The sequence below is a fragment of the Larimichthys crocea genome, chromosome IX, assembly GCF_000972845.2.
Source record: "Larimichthys crocea isolate SSNF chromosome IX, L_crocea_2.0, whole genome shotgun sequence".
Taxonomy (NCBI): domain Eukaryota; kingdom Metazoa; phylum Chordata; class Actinopteri; family Sciaenidae; genus Larimichthys; species Larimichthys crocea.
Window position 1 is genome coordinate 961100 of NC_040019.1, and position 25086 is coordinate 986185.

At 41.5% G+C, this 25086-nt stretch overlaps 2 protein-coding genes and 1 long non-coding RNA gene across 7 annotated transcripts in view; 2 read left to right on the plus strand and 1 right to left on the minus strand.

Annotated features, from left to right (window-relative positions):
* The window catches only part of pde8b (phosphodiesterase 8B), a 42029-nt gene extending 37364 nt beyond the window's left edge, over nucleotides 1–4665 (plus strand). For 3 of the 4 annotated variants that reach the window (XM_027282095.1, XM_027282096.1, XM_027282094.1), the window contains exon 22: nucleotides 1596–1705. In XM_027282095.1, coding sequence (XP_027137896.1) covers nucleotides 1596–1705 — 110 coding nt within the window. Of the gene's footprint in view, nucleotides 1–1595 lie in introns of all 4 variants that reach the window. The other variant, XM_019265078.2, reaches the window with a different exon arrangement.
* A 714-nt stretch (nucleotides 4666–5379) lies between these two features.
* On the minus strand, nucleotides 5380–14240 carry wdr41 (WD repeat domain 41). 2 transcript variants are annotated; one of them, XM_027282097.1, is made up of 14 exons: nucleotides 14056–14240; nucleotides 13829–13924; nucleotides 11024–11139; nucleotides 10202–10250; nucleotides 9970–10098; nucleotides 9820–9882; nucleotides 8601–8712; nucleotides 8436–8498; nucleotides 8256–8360; nucleotides 7995–8179; nucleotides 7795–7916; nucleotides 6817–6902; nucleotides 5803–5936; nucleotides 5380–5707 (listed from the first exon to the last, which is right to left on the minus strand). In XM_027282097.1, exons 2-14 carry the CDS (start codon nucleotides 13874–13876, stop codon nucleotides 5567–5569), a joined length of 1353 nt encoding a protein of 450 aa, XP_027137898.1. In that variant the 5' UTR covers nucleotides 13877–13924; nucleotides 14056–14240; the 3' UTR covers nucleotides 5380–5566. The 2 variants fall into 2 exon arrangements, with proteins under 2 accessions (XP_027137898.1, XP_019120193.1); XM_019264648.2 differs by having other exon boundaries at nucleotides 13829–14196.
* LOC113746437 (uncharacterized) lies at nucleotides 14110–25086 on the plus strand. Its single transcript, XR_003462863.1, has 3 exons — nucleotides 14110–14242; nucleotides 23648–23689; nucleotides 24725–25086. It is a non-coding gene; the product is annotated as an uncharacterized LOC113746437 (long non-coding RNA).

Here is a 25086-nt window from a genome sequence, read left to right on the forward strand (position 1 = left end):
CAGCGGTTGAACTTAAGGAATGAAATAAAACAGGGTTACAGGAAAGGCAGGAGGAGGAGGAGGAGGAGGAGGAGGAGGAGGAGGAGAGGTGGGAAGGGATAGTATGGTGCTTATAGCTCTCCATTCCCACTGAATTCCCTCTTTAGTTTAGTCTCCCCCAAGAGGGAACTTGTTTACTGTCAACACCGCTCTGATGTCACGGAAAGATTCCAAATGCCGGTGGGACGGGGAGAAATTGCGAGGGCGTCAGGGGAGGGGAAGTTGGGAAAATAGTCGAGGGGATGGGGGTTTACGATCACTGGACGAGGGACGAGGGGGGTGGCGGTCGAGCAGAACATCGCTTACACATAAACACACAAACACATAAACACAAAAACACACACATGTCTAAACTCACCGGGGTCGCCGCCGGGGTCATCGCCAGTTCCACGGGTCGTCAACAAAACCGGAAATGAGGATGTAAACAACAAGAGGGGTCATGCACTGAGAACACACACTCTGCAGACCAGAAAGCTGTGTGTGTGTGTGTGTGTGTGTGTGTGTGTGTGTGTGTGTGTGTGTGTGTGTGTGTGTGTGTGTGAGAGAGAGGGAAATACAAAGAGACCTCTGACCCCCAGCAGTCCTTTTTATGTGGGAGCAACACTTCAGAGTGTACATAACATTAGTCACTGTACATGAACCACACACACACACACACACACACACACACACACACATACACACACACACACACACACACACCCACACCCTCATGCAAACACACGTCTCACTGTCTGATAGCTCATCTGGAATGATAACAGGAAGTGTCTGACAGCAGGTGTGTTTAGTCGGTTGACATTTCATCACATTGTTTATGTTTGTTCCTGGGAAGACAACACTAACACATACAGCACAGGGTAACAGACTTTACCTCCACTCTGACCTGTGATCAGCTGAACGGTGTCTCTGTCATTCGTACGTCTGTTCTCACACTATGTAACTTTGGGCTCCGGGTCGGGAGAAGTACGTAACGCTTTACGGCACTAAGTCACACAGCAGCAACTATTTCACTGATTCTGGTGAAACTGGATCATATTTTATGGAGGAAATGTTTTCTGGTTTTCCCTCTGATGTCCTCCGGCTGCTCCGCCTCAACTCTCTGTGATTTACAGAGTTTATGATGGACAGTGAAGTAACCTGTAGCTGCTGTTAGCTCGGTTTGTTAGCCTGGACTTTGAGCTCAGAAGAGCACGGGATAGTTTGGGTTTTTTGAAGTGAGATCGCATGAGGTACCATAGTCACAACAGTTTTCTGTAGAGTGTGGTGGCTCTGGTCGTCTAGCTACAGAGACCAAAACTGTTTTTTCTACCAGGCTGTTTATTTCTGCTGTGAAGTTGGACATTTGGACATGGGGACTCGATTCTGGAGCCAGCCTCAAGTGGACATTTGAGTTTCATGCTGGCTTCATTTCACAGGCACAGAAGTGCGAGTCAGTAAAGCAAGGCATCAAAGCCTCGTCTTTAAGACGAACCTATTGAATCCAATCTGAATCCAAATCTGTGTCCCCCTTTTGTTTTTCCTTCAACCCATCTAACCTTTTCTGTGTCTCCTCTCAGCCTTCGCCAGCCTGCCTGGTCTCATGGAACACCTGTCGGAGAATTACAAGTACTGGAAGGGCTTGGACGAGATGAAGTGTAAGAGCTTGCGTCCCCCGCCTCCGTCTTGACCGATTCCTCGTGGCCTCCTCTCATCCATCACTTCTCCGAAGCAGGGCAGGACAGTGAATGCAGCCCTGCAGCGGGTCAGTTAAGTCTCTTCAGCTGTGATTCGACGGAGCTCTGTGCCCTCCTGGGCAACAAACCTCCAACCACCCACCCACCCCGGACACGTTCACGGCCCGACGCTGGGCTTAATCGGGGGGGACTCGAGAGCAGACATCACTGACTGATGGACACTGAGACGCTGTTTCAATCTCAAATCACAGCCTCTTTTCTCGTGTGGTTCTCGTCGGAGTGGAGAACAGGTTGTCATTTGAGGCCCCCCCCTCCCCCGTCGACTCTCTGTTGCCACTTTACGGCCCTGTTAATATTCCTAACAGCACCTGTGTGGACCTCATGGCTCACCTGACAATCTGCACCGTACAGTGTAACACACCGGAAACCTGCACTTTAGCTAATCCAGACACTTTCAGTTTTTGCATTTCACTGTTTTTTTTTTTTTCACAATCTTTCCATTCTGCATCTGTCTATTGCTGTAAAAGAAACGCGGTGAGTAAGATGGTGAAGCACTGACGGGAGAAGGATCTGTTCATGCTTTCCGGCAAACGTTTGTGCGCTCAAAAGTTCCTTTTTCCAAACGACGTGTGAAGGTGCTCAGCTGGAATTATTCATTCTTATGAGCGACTTGTGTCTGGGACCAAATGTTTAGAAATCCATGTCCCTGTTGGGTCGCGTACGGAAAGATTTAAGAAAAAGGGGGAACCCCAGAAAGTTATTCAAGTACCAGGGTCCAATCAGAAGAGGGGGAGAACCAGCCAGCACTCAGATTTTCTAAAATGTTCAGCCACATATATAGGTGACATCCAATGAGGGCTGCACTTGTGGTGATTGCTCGATGTAGCTGGTGGTGAAAAAAAAAAATCTACTGTTATGGTTACTTCTCTTGTCCGGTGAAGATCTTTGTATGTCAGAACAAATAGAGGAATTGCACTGTATCAGAGCTGTTGTTGAAGTTAGAGGTGATGTTTGTTACACACACACACAGCTTTGTGACACTAACTGTAGACATTCGCACCCAAGTAAGAGGAAACAAATCTGACACGCGAGCAGCCGAACAACGTTCCAGGCGACAAACCAGGCGACGCTGTGAGAGCTGTTGGACCTCACAGAGTCCGTGACAGATGCTACGAAAGGAGGCACCTTGATCCAGCAGCTGTACGGCTGATTTAATCATCTGCACGTGATTTTCAAATCATTCTGGATTCAGAGAAACAGACCAAAAAAAGAAAAGATGTGATTTTGTATGATGTGTCTGCCCTCTGGTGGCTACACGGAGGTGCTGCAGTAGAAATCAGTGTGATGGTTCCAGATCCGATCCACGGGAGATGAGTTATTACCGCACTGTGACTGGGATTAGAAACAACAATGATTTCTCATGTGTAAGTCTTTTAGTTTAAAGCATCCCTGTATCTTTCAGAGCACATGAAGGTGAAACAGTATCGTAAAGCTCTATTTCTGGCAGCACATTGAACCATGCAATGTTATTTTTAACAAAAATCGGATTCAGAAGTGTTGTTGATGGTCAAACCTGCAGATATCCATAAACTACCTGAGCTGCTTCGTGTAATTTCAAGTTCTAGTCCATCTGAACGACGCTTACGAGCGAAGGAGGAGGACACGTCGCCGTGTGTGTGTGTTTAAATAAGGAAACGCACATTTCCAGGATTAACCAAAGGCACGGAGAGCTTTTTACAGGTGCCTTATTCTTTGGTCATCTTTACAGAAACTAAAGTTTTTTCTGTTGTTGTTGTTTTTTTAGTTCCTCGACTCCTCGGAAGAAGTAAAATCACGAGAGAAGCCATAAGTGTTTTAGATATTTCTTTAGAAAAAAAAACTAAATGTGGCTCTGGGTGTGTTGCTTCATGGTCTGTGCTCCAGTTTTGAGTCAGTGTTAACAGTTCTGTCCTGATATTTTCTTTTTTGTACAAATGTGAGAATCAGGTGAATCAGATGTGAATTCCACTATGGGTTTGTTAATGTTTCAGTTCACTTTTTACAACTGGTCACATTCATGTATTCGTCATGAAACGTAGTCGTTTTACTGACGACCGAGGTCTTAAATCGACGCCTTAATCCTGTCACGTCTCCGTGTTTTAGGTCTGCTATTGTTGCAATACACTGTAAACTACCTAACGTACCTGCTGTTCTTGTAAATACTCACCTGAGATTACTTGCTTTGCATTTGACATCATTTGCTCATGTAACCTGTTTTTTGTTGTTGTTTTGTTTCGGGTGTTAAATGTTGCAGGGGGTGTTGGACTTGAAACGCGGCTCCACCTCTGAATGTTTCACGACTGCTCACTGATCACGACTGCTCTCACTGATCACGAGAAGATATTTTCTTAAAGATTTCTATTCACAGAGACGATTTACAGATTTTACACGTCAAGACATGAACATGCCTTTTTTTTCCCGCGAGCAGCGATGACTGGAACGTGACGATACCGATTAGATCAGATGACGCCTCGCTCGCTTCCGAGTCCGCCGAGGCAGAACCAGACTGTGTAACTGCTTGTTGTGTAATGATAAGCCTTCATCACTTACAGTGATTTCTATTTCCTCTCTCTCTCCTTCATCTCTGACACTGATGGCTGTGGACGATGTGCCAATCCTGTGTTGTTTTTGTATAATTTATAAAAAAACTAACAAAAAAAAGGAAACAATAATTAGAAAGTGATGTTATATACGGTACAAATTATTTTTCAAAGAAATCATTATCGGCCATGAGAACTGTAATGTGTGTTTTCAAAGATTTAAAAAAAAAAAAGAAGACGAGCTTTCCGTCAGAGTCACTTCAGATGTTTGAGAAGATGAATTTAGTTTGCTCTCTGGATTATGATGTCTTATTTTGATGTTTTCTGTCAAACACCGAAATGTATTGTGAGAGACGATTAAAGCATTCTTTAAATACGGACGTGGCATCGACGCATTCACAGGATTGGTTTGGACGTTTTTGGGGAAAATATTCGTTCGCTTTCTGGTGACGAGTTGGAGCGAGAGATTAATAACTCTCATATCTGTCCGTTAAATATGAAAGAGATGTTACAACAGCATTTTTAACTTTATACTACAAACTGGAGTTTCACATGCAGGTAGTTTTTTCTAGCTTTAGAGGCGATGGTAGAGTTTACCAACCGGCTCCTGGCTGCATACGTAGCTTTATTTTTAGCAGATACATAAAAGAGTGGTATTGATCTTGTGGTTGAAGATGAGAGAAGCTGTGCAGCCTTAAGATGCACGGTTCCCACATCTTCTTAAACTTCAAATTCAAGGACTTTTAAGGGTGAGTTCTCTCAAATTCAAGGACCCAACATGGCATAATTAGTGACACTAGCAGGTTTTACCGACTCTCTTCAAATTCACAAACGTTCAAGATGTGGAAATCTGCAGAATAAAGCAGCGGCTGCATTGTTCACCTCACCGTGCAGCCAGCGGTCAGGGATCACAACATGTTTGTTTGCTGTGAAACAGGCTTATACACCAAATACGAAGAGGCACCTGAAAAGTGGGACAGAGGCCGACGCCAACAGAATACCTGCTGAATCCCTGACAGGTCTGCAGCATTACGAGTCTGACTTCACGTCAACGTCACAGTGAGAAAACACTCTGAAGAACATGCACGTTGTTTCTGAGATGAGGCATTTTAATGTACAATTAATTTAAGTTAAATACTTTCAGTGCAACGACGACGACATTCATATCATGACGAGACAAACAACAATCATCACAGTAGATTTAGATCATTTAGGACCAACATCGCGTGACAGCATCACCTTTTTAAGGCAGTCGAGTCATTGGAGGGTCGGAGGTCAGAGTCCTCCGTTCTCCTCCAGTTTTTGGAAAAGTGCCAGGCTGCGCAGGTGAGACTGCCTCTCTCCGTCCTTCCACAGAATCAGCAGGTGGTCGGTCGAGCACGTGACCAAAGCGTTGTCCTTGAAGCTCACAAACATCTGACGGAGGAGCAAACGAGATTCATGAAGCAAACACTGCGACGCCGTGTCTGAAGCAGAAGAGTTTGTAGATAAATAATAAAAAAAAATCAAACCTGGACCGCCCCCGAGTGTCCAATCAGATCGCCCGTCAGCTCCAGCGTCCTGATGTTCGGGACGTCCACGACCTTTTTTGACGGGGGACCGGTCTGTTTGTTCGACCGGCCAAAAGTCCACATCCCGAAGAACCCTGACAGTGAACAGAGAATGAAACATTAAAGAAGGCAGCAAAAATAACTTTAGATTCTAAATGATGTTCTTGCAGCTTGTCCTGATATACAAAAACCAAAACAAAGAGCTAAAAAACACTAAAACGCTCTGTAGTGCTGAGAGGAACTTCAAAGTTGGGTGATATTTCTCTGTGGACTCATTATTTGTGCCCACTTTCTCATTCTGAGTTCTTGCTTTCCCCAAAATCTCCACAACGGAGGCAGCTGACTGACGACGATTACGGGAAAAACACCGAGCTGGGCCGCTTCCTTTAAAAAAAAAAAAGGCCACAGGAGATGGGAGTGATTGATTTCTGGTTTCCTGGAGACTTAAAACTAAATGACAGACGAATAATTGCCCCTTGGTGATGATTAGCGAACGATGCAGAGTGTGTACTCTCCGGCCAACATCGCCTGCAGACAGCCAGACCATCAAAGACAGCGCGACCACACACACACACACACACACACACACACACACACACACACACACACACACACACACACACACACGCTCAACTTTAGACCACCCCACTTAAGCCTCGCTGAGTGCTGCTGCAGCACACTTCCCTTTGATTTACACAGCACCACATCTGGACTGCATTACATGCACCTCCACGCCACCCACACATCAACACACCCAACTACTACACACACACACAAAAGTGTGAGTGCAGTGCAATTTACACCCGTCTTTGAACTTTGTGATTCATATTTTTATGGAAGTGAACGTAATCCACCAGAGGAAATGGGAAGACCGGTCTACTTCTGTGTGTGAACTACGCGCTGTCGCATTTTAAATCACACCTGAAATCATTTGTTTTGTTTTGTTTTGTGTGAGTGTGTGTGTGTGTGTGTCACCTGCAGAGGCTGGTTCAGCCGGCAAAGGCAGGTCCTGGATCTCCCACATCCTCACGCTGCCGTCTTCAGAGCAGGACATGAGCGCGCTGGAACAGACACACACAGTTATTCAGCGTATCAACACGTCTGGGATCAGATTCATCAGGACAAACACATGCAGGTAATGTTCTCTGGACACTTTGTTTGTCTTGTTCGTGGACCTTCAGGATTTCTGTGAGTCAAACCAAACGAACAGTCAGATATTAAGAATCATTTACAGATGAGCCGAGTTAAACGTGGTTACACACAAACACAAAGTGACCTAACGAGTTCGACTGTTTGACAAAGTTCAGTTCGAATTCAAAGATTTCAAAATTTGTCAGATTTATAGAGGATTCCTGGTGGCTAGGACAGAGAGCACAGCGTCCTTCATAACAGGAAACCTCTGTCGCATAAATCAGATCTCATCAAACTGAACCGTGTTTTATGATTTCTGATCATTTCGATTCATCTCGGTGCAAAAACATTAATGCAAACCAGTCGATCATTTAAATCAGTCACCGTTTGTTATAAATAACTGATGATGATTGATGAATCATGTCCTGCAGGGCTTCGTCTGATTTTCATCCCTAAATATCAAATATATAAAAAACTGTTTACGTGATCTGGACATTTTGAAGATGAGGAGGGCAGCGGCGCACTCCTGTGGATGACGAGTGGAGTGCATGCTTGTTGCACTATTCAGGCAAGACCGACGGAGGTCAGGATGCACACAGGGGTCACAAGAGATGAAGCTGCACTGACTCTATTTAGACTTTCTGATAATATTTGTTTTTGTGAATCATTTCATGTCTTTTTATTCTAAAAAAATGGGAAAAATCTGTTTTTGGTTGAAGTTGTCGCAGACATGCAGCTTCAGATCTACTCTACATCTTCATGTGGTCTTCACAGAGACATCACTCTGCAGCTCTAATCTTCTGTCACACTTTTATATATTACCTGTCGGACAACAGCATGGTGTGTAAGACATTAGAGTCGTGGGCGACCTTCCTGTAAGCCACCACCGTCTTGGTCAGAACGCTGTACACGTACAGGCCGCTGCCCACGGCTGCGAGGATGTGCTACAAAAACACACAAACGTTTATCACGACAACGATCACATCAGGTACGCCGGCTCGCCCCCGTCTTTCCTTCCTCACCTTCCCGTTGGTGGTCAGATGCTGGATGGACATCTCGCTGGGTTTGGGAGCGGCCAGCCGGATTTCGGACTGAGCGCAGGTTTGCGACTCCTCCCACAGGATGTGCTCGTAGGCGAGGATGTTCCAATCCACGGCGTCCCAGAGGATCAACTCACCCGCGTGGGAACCGCTGGCGAAGAGCCCGTCTGAGGAGGAAATGGTGTGCGTGTGTGATAAAGAGTACGACGATCGCTCGCTTCGATTTTCACAGCTGAGACTCACCGTTGACGTTTATAAGAGCTCGTATCTGGTCCTGGTGGTCGGACAGACAGCGGATCTCAGCCACCGACAGAGAGGAATCCGTGGAAAACGTCAGCCTGTAGATCACTGCAATGAAGAGACGTGTTTTTATCTGTCTGCTCGTGACTTTGAACATCCGTGTCGTCAGATTCTGTCGCTCACCGATCTCTTTATCCATTGCAGCTGCCAGGCAGTTCTTGGGCAGCTCTATCAAAGCAGTTATTCCTGCAAAAAGGCCAAAACGGCGACGACAACATTAATCAGTGTGTGTGCAAACAGCGTCGTCGACCCACGAACACTTTATTGTGACAGTGTGTCTCTGCTCACCGGTGTCGCTGTGGTTCTGTCTGTGACACTGCAGCTGGAAGTCTTTGTTCCACACGCACAGTTCTTCCCCGCCGGAGACCCAGACGCCGAGCCGCTCCAGCACCAGCAAACACTGAGAAAGAAAATATCAGCAAAGAAAAGAAAACATATATACACAATATAATTAGCCTATAGCTGCTGCAATTAACCTTAATCTCTGATCACGAGGAGGTAATTACCATTTTTATCTTAAATCATAACTGTCAGGACGACCTTTAGTGTCACACATTTTAATTAGTATGTTGCATATCTCACCAACACAAAGTTAATTGCTCAGGAGTTTGACGTGATAACGTGAAGGACCGAGACGCATTGTATCTGTTCTCTATCGGCAACCGAGCGAGCGTTCCTGCAGAAAACTTCCCTTTCTTTCTTTTTCCATCTTTATGGATAAAAAGATTTGCTTGCCTGATGAATCAGACGCGTTCTTGTCGGGGATTCATGGAGAAAGCAGGTGCAACATGAAATCCTGAAGTGCACTATCACTGAAAACATCAAATCCAGTAGACAGTTGTATGATATATAATGAATAAAATGTTTTTTTATGCGTCACGAGGAAGTCAAACAGCGTGATCTCTCTTCAAATCTCTAACGCTGACTACAAAGTAGTCTCCTACTTGAACGTCCTCATACAGTCGCCTACGTCCTACCAGGTCAGATCAGGCTCTACCTTCACAGACCTCCTGAAGACCTCCAGCTCTTCAGAGAGGACCTCCACTCCAACACTACCAACAACTGGACATGATACATCTCTCCCAGATTCTACGTGAGCGCTGCACTAACATGTCCGAGTCACACTGTGCTTTGATTGTTTCTCCTTTTGTAAGCTGCTTTGGATAAAAGTGTCACCTACACACCGAGTGTTCACACTGTTGAAAATCCTCCTAGAGTCACTTTCTTAGATCATTTTTATACAAATATTCTACAAAATCAACAAGATAAATAACTGGAATAAGCTGTTCAGCGCCTCTGAGTGTTGGTTCTGCAGCACGAGGACTCAATTTATTGGTCGTTCACACATCCACGTGACTCTAACTTGAATTTATTCAGACATGATGGGGGCACAGTGCTCATTTTATTTAATCTGGCATCTTGTGCGATAGAAGGAGAAGACGTCACTGATTTCTTGTTACCACGTCCACGAGACACCATGCCACTTATGTTACGAGTCATCAGTTACCTTTACAGGAGACTGAAGGTCTGAAATGGTCTGAACTCTGTTGCCTGTATCAGGATCCCACAACTGGTGAACAACATTCAGGAAAATCACTGAGAAACAACATGTGACTCGTTTTAGTGTGTTTAAATGTCTTTGTTTGTATCAGGATACACTGAGACTTCGGTCTGAGGAGGCCGTGATGAGCGAGGTGTGCGACGTGACTCCATTATTACAGGTGAAGGTGGTTATGGCTGTGATTTGCTGAGAATGGCCCCTCAGCTCCTGCAGCCTCTCCCCGGTCTAACGGCCAAGAAGAAGAAGAAGAAAAAAAAAAAGCAATTAGTGCCACTGTGTCGTTTGCCATTTCACAAAGCAGCGAAACGATCGACCCGCGATGCATTACCTCGATATTCCACACCAGAACGAGGCCGTCGTCCCCTGCCGAGGCGCATCTGGGAAGCAGAGGGTGAAAGTTATGAGTGAGTCGAGTTAGGCGTAGAGTTAATCTCCATCTGTGTGAGGAATTATTTCCTGTAGGTCCATCTCCACCTGAGAAATCCTTTTAAAAAAAACATCTGTCCTGGGGGCTTCCCACCTTCACTTGCCCTCTGACCCTCGACACATCCACACGCCCTGTTCCCAAAATCAACAGACAGGATGAGCTGGATAAAACAGAGAGATAAAATGAGAAGAGAGGAACTGTCCAGGATACATTTTCGGACTTCAAAAGCAATCTGGAGAGAATTTTCTGGCCTTTGCCCCCCAACTGTGGACCTGTGTGCGGAGAGGACTAGACCCAGAGGAGGGGGGTTATTACTGGAGGAGACCAGGCGTGAAGCAACCCCCCACCTCCCGACAACACACACACACACACTTAGTTCTGTTATAAATCCCAATCTGAGCACTTATGCAGACCCAGTCTACCATGCCGGCGTGCAGCATGCTTCCACAAAGCAGCCGAGAGCGGAGAGCAGGTGCGAAGCCTTTATGTGTGTGTGGACAGCGTTAAAAAGGCTTTTTTGGTCGTACTGTACTGTGCGCGCACACGCAATCACACGGTGGTGATGATTGGGCTCTTGTCATGCTCTGTAAGTTTTCTGTAGGTGAGGATCTCCTGTCAATCACAGAGGGGATAGAGGCCAGCCAAGGGTAGAGAGGAGAGAGGTTAGAAAGAGAGTGAGAGCGAGGGGAGGAGGAGGAGGAGGGGGGGTTGTGGTCTGCTTACCTGAAGTCATCAATCTGCACCAGAAATCGAACAATGTCAAAATGTCCTTTCAGCACCTGCAGCTCAGTGAAGCAGTTTTTGGGCTGTTCCTCTCCGATGCACAACACGGGGCTTTTCTGCAGACACAGGAGGGAGAAGCAGAAACAGGCTGCGGTGACGGGAGTTTCAGAGCGGGACGGACGGACGGACGGACGGACGGAGGTGGAGACTAACTCACTCACCACGTATTCCACTTAAGGACATTTTAAAAGGTGTTTACATTTTCTGATACTTCAAACCTCCATTTCACAGATTTCCTTCCTTTTATCAGCACATTACATTTGTAATTCTGATTAACAAGGAAACATGGAAACATGTTTTTTTATTTAGGTGTTTCAATTTTACGCTACTTTCTTTTCTTCACTACCCTTAAACGGTCGCTATAGTTACTATTCAGATTAAGATTTTTACCTTAAACCAATACAATAAACATTAAATACAATACACTGGTAAAAAATAAAATTCAAATTTTGGTTCCAAGCCAGAAAGGAGTGACAGTTTCCACTGAGATCAAACGATCTAATACTGCACAACAAAACAGAGATTGGAAAGTGATCTGTGTCGCACTAGAACAATAACGATATCGATGCAACGTTCGACCAGCGCAAAGCTCCCTGAACTCCCCCTTTTTTATTATTATTAATGTATGTGTATGTGTACTAATGTATATTTTATGTTGCTCCTTTCTACAAATGCTTTGCAAAAAAGTTCAATAAAAATATGTTTGAAAAACCAGCGCAAAGCTGATGAGACAACAGACGGACATCTGATAACGATGTTTGACTGCATCCCTGAAAATAAAAAATAAAAACATATATAAAAGTAAAGACAAGGAAAAAAATTCATGTAATCAAGAACTAATAAGATGGCACGTCAAAGATCAAAAAATAAATAAAAATAAATGAAATTCTCATTTTAGATCTGTGACATTAAATCTAAGAATGAAATAAAAGTGCAGAGAACAACAACAGATATGAAGCCGGCAATATTTATATCATATATTAAAAGAAAGTACTCGCTATGCAAGATCAAAAGTATCGATACTTTGATACCATGTGTTAAAAACAATAAAACTGTTATTCTCTGGTATCGAATGTGCAGAAACTAGAAAGAAAAAGAAACGCAACAGGGAAGAAAATCAGCTGACTGTACCAGAAGAAATGATTCCTGTTTTATTTTCAACTTTATTTATTTCTATAGCACCTTTCATACAGAAACAGACAACAACTAACAGTTCTTAAGGTAAAAACATGAAAAACTAGAGATTAGAAGAAAAGTAAAACGCATAAAACTACAACAACGAAACAAATAAGAAGAAAAATTAAGACCTGTAGGGTAGAAAGCAGAATTTAAGAACAGCTGCAGTGAAAGTGGATCAGACCTGTGAGTGATCAGGACGTAAAAACGAAGTCTACAGAGGTGTTTTATTTATTTTTTAAATTAGTTTTTGCGTTTGGCAATCTGTTGGATCCATTCTCTTTTTTTTTTTGTGTTTAATTATTTCACAGTTTAGATCAGATAATAAATCAGATTAGATAATTTCCCTTCTGGGATTATTAAAGTATTTCTGATCCTGATTATTTCACTGTCGTGAAGTACTACTACATCAGAGTACTGTCATGAAGGAGTACTACTACATCAGAGTACTGTCGTGAAGTACTACTACATCAGAGTACTGTCGTGAAGAGTACTACTATACCAGAGTACTGTCGTGAAGTACTACTACATCAGAGTACTGTTGTGAAGAGTACTACTACATCAGAGTACTGTCGTGAAGTACTACTACATCAGAGTACTGTCGTGAAGTACTACTACATCAGAGTACTGTTGTGAAGTACTACTACAGCAGAGTACTGTCGTGAAGTACCACTACACCAGAGTACTGTCGTGAAGTACTACTACATAAGAGTACTGTAATGAAGTACTATTACATCAAAGTACTGTCATGAAGTACTACTACACCAGAATACTGTCATGAAGTACTACTACATCAGAGTACTGTCATGAAGTACTACTACATCAGAGTACTGTCATGAAGAGTACTACTACACCAGAGTACTGTCGTGAAGTACTACTACATCAGAGTACTGTAATGAAGAGTACTACTACATCAGAATACTGTCATGAAGTACTACTACATCAGAGTACTGCCGTGAAGTACTACTACATCAGAATACTGTCATGAAGTACTACTACATCAGAGTACTGTCGTGAAGAGTACTACTACATCAGTATCTGAATAAAATAATGTTGATATAACTGATGATCAGAGACTGAATCTGTCTCTGACCTCATGTTATAAGTCTGAACACAGTTTTGTTTTGTTGTTTTTGTCGTACCTGAAGTATCTGAGTGGTATTAAATGTTTTTTTTACTAGTATTGTATCAAAGTTTGAAATCCTGACCTCATGACAACCTCACTGCTGGGAAACTGCTGTATTCATACAGATATTTATATTTTTATTGTCACAGTACATCTGACACAATCTGACATGTATGTAATGGAGTAATAGATTACATTAGATTAGATTAAATATACTTTATTCATCCTGTTGTTACAGCAGCAGAGGAAAGTGTAGCACAACTACACAATAAACATACAAATACATATAAAAATACAACATTTCCCTCGAGTACAGGTACTCTGATGTAATGAGGATACTTAAGGACGTGTATTTAGTTACTGTGCAGCACAAACAGATGAAGATTACAGACACAGTAATCATAAATATTAATAATAACAAAGCTAAAAACATTAGCTCTCACCTCGGCTGAGCCCTGAGCCTCTCGACCGCCGAGAATCCACCGGAACATGACTCCTGTCACCGGTGACCGACGGTAAGTGAAGGGACGAGGTGAAGCCTTGAGGTTTAAAAAGGTTTAAAAAGGTTTAAAAAGGTTTAAAAGTGTTTAAATGTTTATTTTCCTCCGGAAGCTACAAGCTACAAACATAGCTTAGCATGTAGCATGTAGCCGCCGTTAGCATAACAAACCGTTTCCCGCCTTCGGGAAGAAGATTTCAGCTTCCGGATGGTTTCTAGATAAAGCTGAGGACAAACAGCGACCTGTAAGTCAGCTGTGTGTTATTAAAAATATATAAAACGTGAATTTTACGACAACAACAACAACAAACCGCTCATGTGACTCTACGGAAGCTTTGCGCGGACACGATTCGTCGAGGTCAGTGAGTTTGACTTTCTGTGCAGCTTTTTAGGGAAGTGCACGACGTTTACCTGCAATATTATACCTGTGTAGCTCAGAAACTAACAGAAATACCTCGCTTTAATAACACTGGGGACAATTTGAGCTGATTAAAACTAAAATTGGCAACTTGTTTGTGCAGTGAGAGCAAATGTTTTGGCTGTATTATGGCATATATTTGGTATTTTTGGCATTAAGAAAGCCTTTTGGCTTAACTGTGGTATGATTAGGGCAGTGGTTCTTAACCTTGTTGGAGGTCCCGAACCCCACCAGTTTCATATGCTCATTCACCGAACCCTTCTTTAGTAAAAAATAAAATATGATTTTTTTTTACTGGTGCACAAAATGAACCGTGCATTAACATCACCTTGTTCAAATAACAAAACCAACACAGTGCATGAACTCACAACAACTTACCTCAGTGTGACTTCTGCTGTTGCCTTTGAGAGACCAGTTCAGATATGCGTGGCTTCACCTTGGCAAGTGCCAGTCTCATGTCATTTTCACAGCAGAGTCTGTTCCTTTTCTTAGTTTTTATGTCCAGCATCCTCGAAAACGATTGCTCACAAAGATATGTTGTAACAAATGGTATAAAAAATTCCAGGGCGGAGGCTCCACCGAACCCCTGAGACCGACTCTCACAGAACCCCTAGGGTTCGATCGAACCCAGGTTAAGAACCACTGGATTAGGGTTATCCATAATAGATAAGGAGGCACCAGCAATATATGGCTGAGTTAAGGCATGTTTATGACAAGCCAGAAGAGAAGAACAGCTGATTTGTGGCTCTTCTGGTACATTTATGGCTACATATTGGAAGTCCACAATTTGTTTTGGGTGAATTTTGGCTCCCTTTTGGTATGATTTGGGCTTTCCTAATTCAGACATCCACCCATAACCTTGCCAAAATGACAAGCCAGATTTGGGCCAAAGCGAAGCCAAAAGATTTTTGCTATCTGGGGTTTAGCTCCCAATAGGTCAGTACTGTCAATATCTGCAGACAGAAAGCCGGCATAGTAGAATGAAGAGGATCTGTGCTGGCTGTTCTCTTCACCTTGTCACCATGGGCATACTGCTGTAAATTCTGTTTGGTTTGATGCTGTTTTTGTAGTTTTCAAAGCTTGTAGATTAGATTAGATAGATACTTTATTTATCCCACCACACAATAAACAGACAGAAGTCTTGAAAAGTGGCACGATATATAAAGAGTATTGTAGTGTAAAGGTGACCATAGTGTAAGTAATTTTGCAAAGAAAGTGACCATAATATAAATAGTAATTACAAAAATAAGTGACCATGACATAAATAAGAACTGCAAGGTATAATTAAAATAAAATACAATAAAATAGAAATAACTATTCGATCTTAGTGTTTTATATTTCCTTTATATCATGTCTGCTCCTGCTACTTCTCGTCGTAAATGTCTAAACAACCCTGACTCCTTTTGCTGTATTTGTGCTAGTTTCACCATTCCAAGTCAGAGCAAAGCAAACATCAGTGCGTTTGTCAAACACAAGCATATTTTGCATATTTTGAAGTAAAACTCGGTGATCAAGACAAAGTGTGCGAGCAGTGTGTGGAGTTTACGGATGTGGACCAAATGAACATGTGAAAAGTTGGCATTTGGTATCCCCATGGTTTGTCGAGAGCAAAAGGATCATGGAACAGACTGTTAAGTACAGTATTTTTCATATTTTTTAAGAAAACCGGGATCCTATAGTTCAAAAACTTGACGTGATAGAGAAAAACTGAGATCAGTTTTGGATTCCGCACCTAAAAATTAGTTAAACACAGCTGTCAGACCAAACTCAACAAAAACTGTGTTCCCCAGTGTAATATTTTTGCACAAAAAAAGTGCAGTTACCTCGTCAGAAAGTCTTCAAATTACATTTTCTGCTTCTCCCTTCTTTGAAAATCTAGAAACTATGAATATGTAAACAGTGTTTCCAGTTTTAACTGACACAAAGTCAGACTCAATCAGAGTTTACAACTTTCACAGCCGCACTTTCTCTGGTATTCTGCTTTATTAGTATGTTTGTGACGTGTTGTTGTTGTTATTGATTGCATGAACGCCTTTGAATCTTTGTAAGTTTTAACTGTGTGACCAATGTTAATGTTTGCACGTGTTCTTATTTAATGTGATTTTATTGTAACGTCTGGTCTGATGCAGCAGTTCTCTTCATCCAGGTTAAAAGTCTTTACGTCTAGGTGTAATCTTTTGAAAGCCTTTCATCACAGAGCTGTGAAAGAATAATAATTAAAAGTATAAAGTAACACTGACATAAATACACAACATACATCAGAGATTACAGGCAAGAAGATATAGTTATTAAATACAGAGTTAGGGCTGCTTTCAGTTTACTGTCATAGAGGAAAGAAACCAGAAAATATTCACATGTGAATCGGAGAATTTTGACATTTTTTTCAAAAGAAATAACTCAAAACAAGTGATTGATCAAAATAGTTGTCGATTAATTTAAAAGCTGACATTTAATCGACTCATTGTTGTAGCTCTTTATGTTATATGTAATGTTTAGGAAATTACTGCATCACCGATCTTTCTTGACAAAGACGTACAAGGTTGTATCAGTCTTTATAACTACAAAAACAAACAAACAAACATATGTAAGAGTTTCAGGTTATCGAGTCAAACCTGTTAAACTCAGCACAATCTCAATCTCAAGACCTGGAGGAGAGAGGAAGCTGATTTATTGGAACATAAAGCCGATTATCTTCCAAACTTTGCGAGGACGAGAAACAAAACACAGATTTAAGTTGAGAGCGGAGAAACTTTCCCCCTTTTAGCAGATACATATAAAAACACATTCTTTGCACAGTGCAGCTCAACAACAGGGTGATCTGCTGATCATGTGTTTATAGGTGTTATTCTCCTTTTTACAGCTAGATGGCAGTGTGTAACAATCCCATGAGGTAAGGTTCAAACCTCCATTAAACAGGTGAATCCAGGTAGCTTTGCCTTGAATTGATCTAAATCATTGGTATAATTCTTCGAGGGCAAAATCAAATCATTTGTTCGACTCTCTTGCATGATTTCACTGCATGTTTTCTTGTTTCCTTCCCATGACTTCTGCATTCATGTTGACCTGCTCCTCCTTCATTCTCCTTCTCTCTGTGTCTCTGCTGTTAACACACATATATCACACACACACACACACACACACACACACACACACAGACACACACACACAGTCACACATCACCCTAGCTGTGTCTACTCCTGCTCCCCCGATTGAGACGACACGCAGTGTAGGGCCTGTGACCTTCATGGTGGCTCAGATCTGCGGCTGGCACTGATTTCTGATTTAGTGTCGATCCGCCGCGCTTGTCAGGGGCTGCGAGGTGCTTTCCATGCGGTAATAGAAAAGCTCAAGGGCAGCTAGAGAGGAGGAGGAGGGTTAGGGAGAGGGATTGGTTGAGGTGGAGTGAATGGGTTTTAGATTTGGGGATGGGTGATGCTCTGTTTGTTTAACTATGTGTCAGATGTCTGAATGAATAGGTCAAATATGTAGACTCTAGAGAAGTGTTTGGAGTCGGCGTAGAATAATTCAAAAAGGGGGTGACGGAAGGAGATTCAGGTGCAAAAGCAACAAGACTGCAGGAGGGAGAGGCTGGATTTAAGGCTCAGTGGTGCTTGGAGCTGAATGTCAGCATGCCAACATGCTCATAATGAAGTGGCTAATGTTTAACCACCATGTGCATCTAGTGTGTCAGTATTCTACATTCACTAATTAGAACTAAACACAAGGTACAGCCGAGGCTGATTGAATCTCATTAGTTTTGCAGGTATTTGAGCATAAACCACATTAAAAGTTTGACTCGGTGATGGTCAAATGGGATTAAAAAGGTCAGAGAGATCATCAAATTAACAGGATCATCCTCTGGGCACAATGAATCTTTGTACAAATTCACCACAATATCTCCATAAGTTGTTGAGATGTTCCAGTTCATCAATGATGAACCCATCAACCAATATATCAACATACTGTGGTGACCAGAGAAGAAAAGTCAATATGATACATCATCTGTAACCATGAATATCTGTAGTTAGGCACCAATCCATTCGTTGAGAGAATCACAGATGTAATTAGGATTCATCCTCTGGGCACAGTGAATGTTTGTACCAAATTCCAAAGCAATCAACACACATGATAACCTCATTATTGGATTGAAAATCATCAGGATTCATCCTCTGGGCACATTGAACATCTTAATAAGTTCATAGCAATTCCTCAAATGGTTGCAGAGAAATTTCAGTCGAGACCAATAGTCTAACAAACAAAACCACAACTGTGGTGTGGCTTTAGAGGAAAAGTCAGTAGGATACATCATCTGGTAACCATGAATATCTGTAGTTCTACTGCAATTCATTCATTAATTGTTAGCGTTTGACGAAAAATCTGAAAATCGCAGAAGCAAATACGGTTCTTCCTCTGGGCACAGTGAATGTTTGTACCGAATTTTATGAGAATCCATCCAACAGTTGAAATGTTTCAGTCTCGACCAAAGTGAGGGACCAAACGACCCAATAAAATGCAACGAGGCGAGGATGGTGCCAAGAAATAAGGTGGGAAAAAACGCATTATAGGATGAAAGTAAAGAGAATTTATTAAAGAAACAGGTGAGTTCAGTGGGAAGAAGTAGAAGAAAAAGGTAAGCAGTTCCCGAGCATAGCGGCCTCGGGCCTGCTCTAGACGAGGTGTCAAATATGACCAATGGCAGGAATCAGCTAAGAGGTGAAGTCATGATGCGATGGCCACCAAAACACTCGCAGCACTAAAGACCAGAGTCAGAGCAACAACAAAAAAAAAAACTCTTCCTCCGCTATAGTGCCTGATCTCATCCCCCCTATCTCCACCCTGTAAGGAAAACAAATGGTTATGATGATGGAAAAGGAATTAAGCTGTAATTTAACAATGGACCAACAACAGTATTCAATAACAGGCTCCCTCCCTCGCTGCTCGGAGGGGTCTTGTAGAAGAGAGAGTCTCATTCTTGACCAACACACTTCACTGTCCCTCTTCATCAGGCTTTCACTGTGTTCTGCTTTACCTAGCGTGGCCTCTGCCTCACATGGGATCTGCACTCAGACCTCAACGCACAAGGTAGCAGCTTCACGAGCTGATGATATACAGGGTTTGCCCTGTTTCTTTACACAAATGTGGCTTCTCCCTTATTTTTTTACGTCATCAATTAGCAATATGTTCAATATTTTTCAACTTCTTGTCAATCCAAAGTCCATTCTTTGTACGAAATCTTTCACAAATATAAGGTTTCTATAGTTTTTTAGCAAATATTACTCAAACTGAAGTAAATAGAATATTTGTTGTGGATTATTTTTGTATATTTGGTGTAATAGTGAGAATTTTCTGCTGTTGTATGTGAGATTCAATCAACTGTAGTGCTTCATTGTAGTGAGCGGGCATGTGACACAGTAAATATTACCAACCTTATCTTTATTGTACTTAAATATTCACATGCCCAGTGCCTTGATTCAGTTATTGATGGCTCCTCCACCACGATGAAGATCTGTGCAAGCATTCAAAAGTTCAGCTGAAGCTTCACTTCAGCAGTTAAAGTTGCACAGATGAACTGGGTGTCCTAATCCAATCCAATCCACTTTATTTATATAGCACGATTTTAGCAAACACAGGGTTTCCAAAGTGCTGCACAATACAATAGAACACAATAAAAAAAAACACTATAGAAACACAACAAAACATCAAGTAGATGATAAAAAGATAGAAAACAATAAAAAAAATGAATAAAAGGCACTAGATAAAATAAATAAAAACAGACAAGAATAAATACGTAAATAACAAAATGCATGCATACACATAAAATCAACCTGGTGTTAAAAGCCAAAGAGAAGAGGTGGGTCGTGTCAGTTCCCTCTTTGCAGCACAGAAACTGCAAATGACTCAAAGTTTCAGTTTGATTAAGAGGAACAAGCTCACATGACATGTTGTCTTCGATTGTAAAAAGGCGGATACCTGCTTAAAATGGCGACAAACCTGCAATCATAGAACAAGGCTGAGATGGAACGATCTTTAAATGGGGAAAACAATGCACACTTTCAGACTCATCAAAGGGATTCATGGTGGGTTTACATGTAAAATGACAAAAGTAGTTGAGTGATTGTGCTTGGTTTGATTTTCAATCAGCAATTCTTTCTTATCCCGATTGTTGGACTTTGAAACGCTTCAAACTTGAAAAATCTGCACAGTCATTTCTCACTTCCTGTCCTCTGCTGGTATCAAGCCATTCAATTAGACTGAACAGAAAAGGTTTTTAATTTGCATGATTTCAAACATCTGTCTCCACACAGGTACGACGGAGGTGGATTGATTCTTTATTTCCTTTTTTTTTTTGTGTCCGCGTCAAAATGAAAAATAACTTTTAAAAATTCAACAGCAGAATCGCTGTCCCAGCTTTTCATAATGAAAAATATCTTTGTTTTCTTAACTGATTCTTTAAACTTGTACGGTGACACTACACGCTATAAGACCCGATTAAAACAGAGTGGACGCGGGTCTGATTAGAATATATATGGCCCATAATCCAGAGGATCATGGTCTAAGGCTGACCAGGAAAGATGTCTGAGTGTATTCAAGCTTGTCACTTTGATTTGTCACATGGGTTTGACTGTAATTGCTGTGTTTCAGTCATCATAGGTTAATTATCAGCCTTGACCTCTTACATACACACACACACACACACTTTAAACGAGCGGATGGAAAGATTGTTTTTGTACAAATCCCAAAAAGTTCGAAGACATGCAGACACAGTAATGCGAAGCTGCCAGTTCTCTTTTACTCTCTATCATCTTCCTCTCTGTTTAACTGATCATCACTGTCTGTCTCTCGCCACCTCCTTCCCTTCCCTCTCCCTCCCTCCCTTCCTTACTCCTCCCTCCCCTCGTTTAGTGACCCACTAATGTTCTGTTCATTTTCTCTTATGAATAGATAATGGGCAAAAATCAAATCTCTTCATTTGCATGTAATACAATTAAGACCTTTTCAAACAATGACAAATGGAGGGAGCAGCGAGATGTCAGTCAGCCTCGTCAGCGAGAGAGAGCAAAGACGGCATCGAACGGGCGAACCTCTCTCCGTTTTTAACCAAAATTAATAAAACCTTCAAATGGAATCTTCTCGCCGCCATCTGGCATAACAATCACCAAGACGCTCCGAGACTCTGCCTGTCAAATAAAATTAAACTTCTCATGAATTTGGATTCATAACGTGGATGTGAAGCCACCAACATATCTCTACCTCCAAAATCCAAAAGGATTTTTTATTTTTTTTCTGTCAGTAACGATGTGATGTGTAACCTAAAGATGTTCACATTCATAAAATCAGCTCCAGTAACTGTTTCCTAAAGGATAGGGCCACATTTTTAAATATATGTACATTAAAACAGCTTTTGGTTGCCTGGTTTGTCACCATTCTCTCTTAATAGATCCCTTTATGCTAAGATAACTACTGGCTCTAGCTTCATAATTAAAGGTTGGTATCTTCTCGTTTAACTCTTGGCAGGTGGAGTTTGAGCTTGGTGTGTGCAAATTTAAATTCAACCAAAGTTAACACGAGGCTTCAAGCTAGAGCCGCCAAATCACAAGGGTCATGTGTGGGATTATTTCTAGTTTTGTAAATAAATAACGTCTAACATATTCGTTGGTGCTGACAGAGTCAGGCTAGCCGTTTCCCTCTGTTTCCAGTCTTTATGCTAAGCTAAGCTAACTTCCATTGGTTCAATCTTCTCGTCTAATTCACGCCAAGAAGACAAATCAGCTTATTTCCCCAAATGTCAAACTATTATTATTTTTTATTATTATTTGGTTAAGATAAACCTTTTGCACCTGTTTGCTTTGATTTCTAACAGTGTCCTGATATAAATTCACATAATTTCAAGTCAATATCTCAAATAAATATAAACATGTGGGCATAAACACAAAAAAACATATGCACACACATGCATGTACACACACACACACACACACAAATGGTCTCTTTCTTTCTCACACACACACACACACAGGAAAATTAATGAGCTCTCATTCATAATCCAGGATAGAGAGAGCCATATTCACCCTTGGATGGTTTATTGACTGATTTCATTTATTTGTGTGGAATAAATAGGAGGTAAACATTGGCTCGCTCGCACATTTTCCAGCGACACACTCGCTGCACAGCATTCTGGGAGAAATGATCCCACCAACAGCAGGGTCACTGATTGGCTACCTCGTCAGTGTGTGACAAATTACCCAATGAGAAATAGGTTACCCATTTCCACAAACTAATTAACCTGGGTGATAGTGAAACAAATTATTACATTTATGTAATATTATTTCACATCTGTCGCTAGACTACAAAAATCTTTATCGCCGTGCTTCCCCGCCCCCCCCCGAGTGCTTCGTCTTTGTGATTAGAAAACACACCCAGACATCACGGAAGCCCTGCACATGCTGCATGCTTTAAGATTTATTATTATGAAGGATTCATCTTCAATATTTTGAATAGAAATCTGACATTAGTCAAGAGTGTGTTTTTGTTTTTACAGTAGGTTAACAGTGGATCAAGAGATTCTAAATCTGAAGGGTCACGATTCACGAATCAGATTTCTGCTACATAACTTGTGTTTATATTTTCAAGCTTTCTTTGTTTTTCCTTATTGTGTTAAATCTCTAATCCCACAAAGGAACACGACTCTTTGGTTTAACTGCAAAACTGTATGCAGTGCCAAGGGGACGAAAAACAAGACAGAGGTAACCTGGACAGGCTGAAAAGACAAAAAAAAAAACAAGCGGAAACCTCCGTGGCAGTTCCTCAAACGTCCACTTGAGGCTGGCTCCAGAAGTGAGTCAGTCTCCATAAGTCCCCATGTTTCACAGCAGAAATAAACATGTTTACAGCCTGGTACAAAAAACAGTTTTGGTCTCTGTAGCTAATTTCCCCGTTCATGACAACTGTACTGAGGGTGAATTTATATACAACTCACCTGTTCACATTATATTAAGGCTTAAAGTTATGCAGGATTTGATTGACAGGTGGGTGCCCTTACCTGTGGCTTATAACCAGGCTTCGTTCTCTGCCCATTTTCAGACGCAGGAATGTCAAGATGTTGGTGACAGGAGTCACCACACTGAGCTGTTTTTACAGTTTATAATACACCAATTTAGCAGTGCACTTTTTCAATCATCTTTTTTGCTACCCTTGCACCTCACTTTGATGGAGTTCTTCTTTAATCGAACAATCAAACTAACTAAAGACTGCTTTTGAGTTTTAATCTAACGCCACCAGGTTATCACAGGTGTTCTACATGTGTTGGCGTTGAAAGATTGACGGCTGAGTTTCTCCTATTTCCAGATGGCGATGGAGTTCTCTGTGGAGGAACTAGAAGAGCTCGAGGTAGGCGGCATAAAACTGATTAACCGGGCTTTGTACGTTTGTAATGACTTTCTAACATGAAGACTAGAGACCACTTTGTGGAAGCTAATGGGGATCCAAATAAAGAACATGCTGTTTAATTTTGGTCTTTGATTGACACTTGACTAATTAAATCCAGGTTGATATAATTATTGTGAACTTGGACAGAACTTTAGAACTTAAAAGATCTTGGTATTGGTAAGAGTATTCAAAAGATTTCAAGAATTTAGTTTCCATTTAGACACCAAGCTTTCCAAGTCTGATGCAATTTTTAGATTTTTTTAATTGTTTTATTGCTTTATTAATGGTGTCTAGAGAGAAAATGCTTTTTGTGCTTTTTGGGGGGAATTTTTTGCTGCAGTACTAAAAGTGGCCACTGGGAATAATTGATAGCAAAGCTAAACCATCTCCAATCACCACCAACTGTTGTTGTCCCCATTTCCCCATAATTATTATCGCATAATTATTAACAGTGTTTAGCTGCAGCTGAGCAGAGGCAGCGAGAGGTTTGAGGATTCATAATAGTCACACCTACTGTACATGAACGGATAATAAATAAATAAAAATAAGCATCAGCGACAGACTGATTAAAAAATAGGTGAAAGATTTGCATTTGGAGCAGAGCTGTGACAAACACGTACAGTTATTATATCAACCAAACCTGTTTGTCGCTGTTTTATTAATAAGATTTAAGCTGTGGAAATGTGACTTAAATCTTTTCATACATTTGATTAATTATTGCAGATGTCACATATTATACAGCAGCCACTAAGTGTTCACTTTATTTCAGGCGTTAGATGAACCGGGTTTGGTTTCATGTTTTTCGTAAAATGAAAAAAAAAAAAAAGCACCTCAGAGTTTGACACCTCTGATCTTCCCTAAATCATTAATGAAGAACTGAGATGCTGCTTGATGACCTGCTGTATATTCTTAATTTAATCCACCTGAAAGAAAAGAAACGCGGTGTCAGATGATCTGTGTGTGTGTGGATATGATTTGATCCGGTTCTTCTTACAGGATGAAAACATGCAACTGATTCCAGGTGCCAACACATGCAGGATCTCCTCAGGGTTTTTAAACAGCACCGGAACCAGAGGAGGCAGAGGTGGAAGTAAAAGCAGCAAAACCACAGCGGAAAAACCACTTTGTAATTAAAAGTCATTTAAAAATACAGAAATATGATCAGCAAAATGTACTTTTATTGCAAAATGACAATATTATTATGTACTGTTATTGAATTATTGTTATCCAGGCATTAAGATGTAAACAGAGTTTTGAGGTGGAGCTGATTTTAATACCTCATATAATGTTTTTAATATGAATCTGCAGCTGTCAGATAAATGTAGTACAAATACAGTATTTTCTTCTGAAATGTGTTG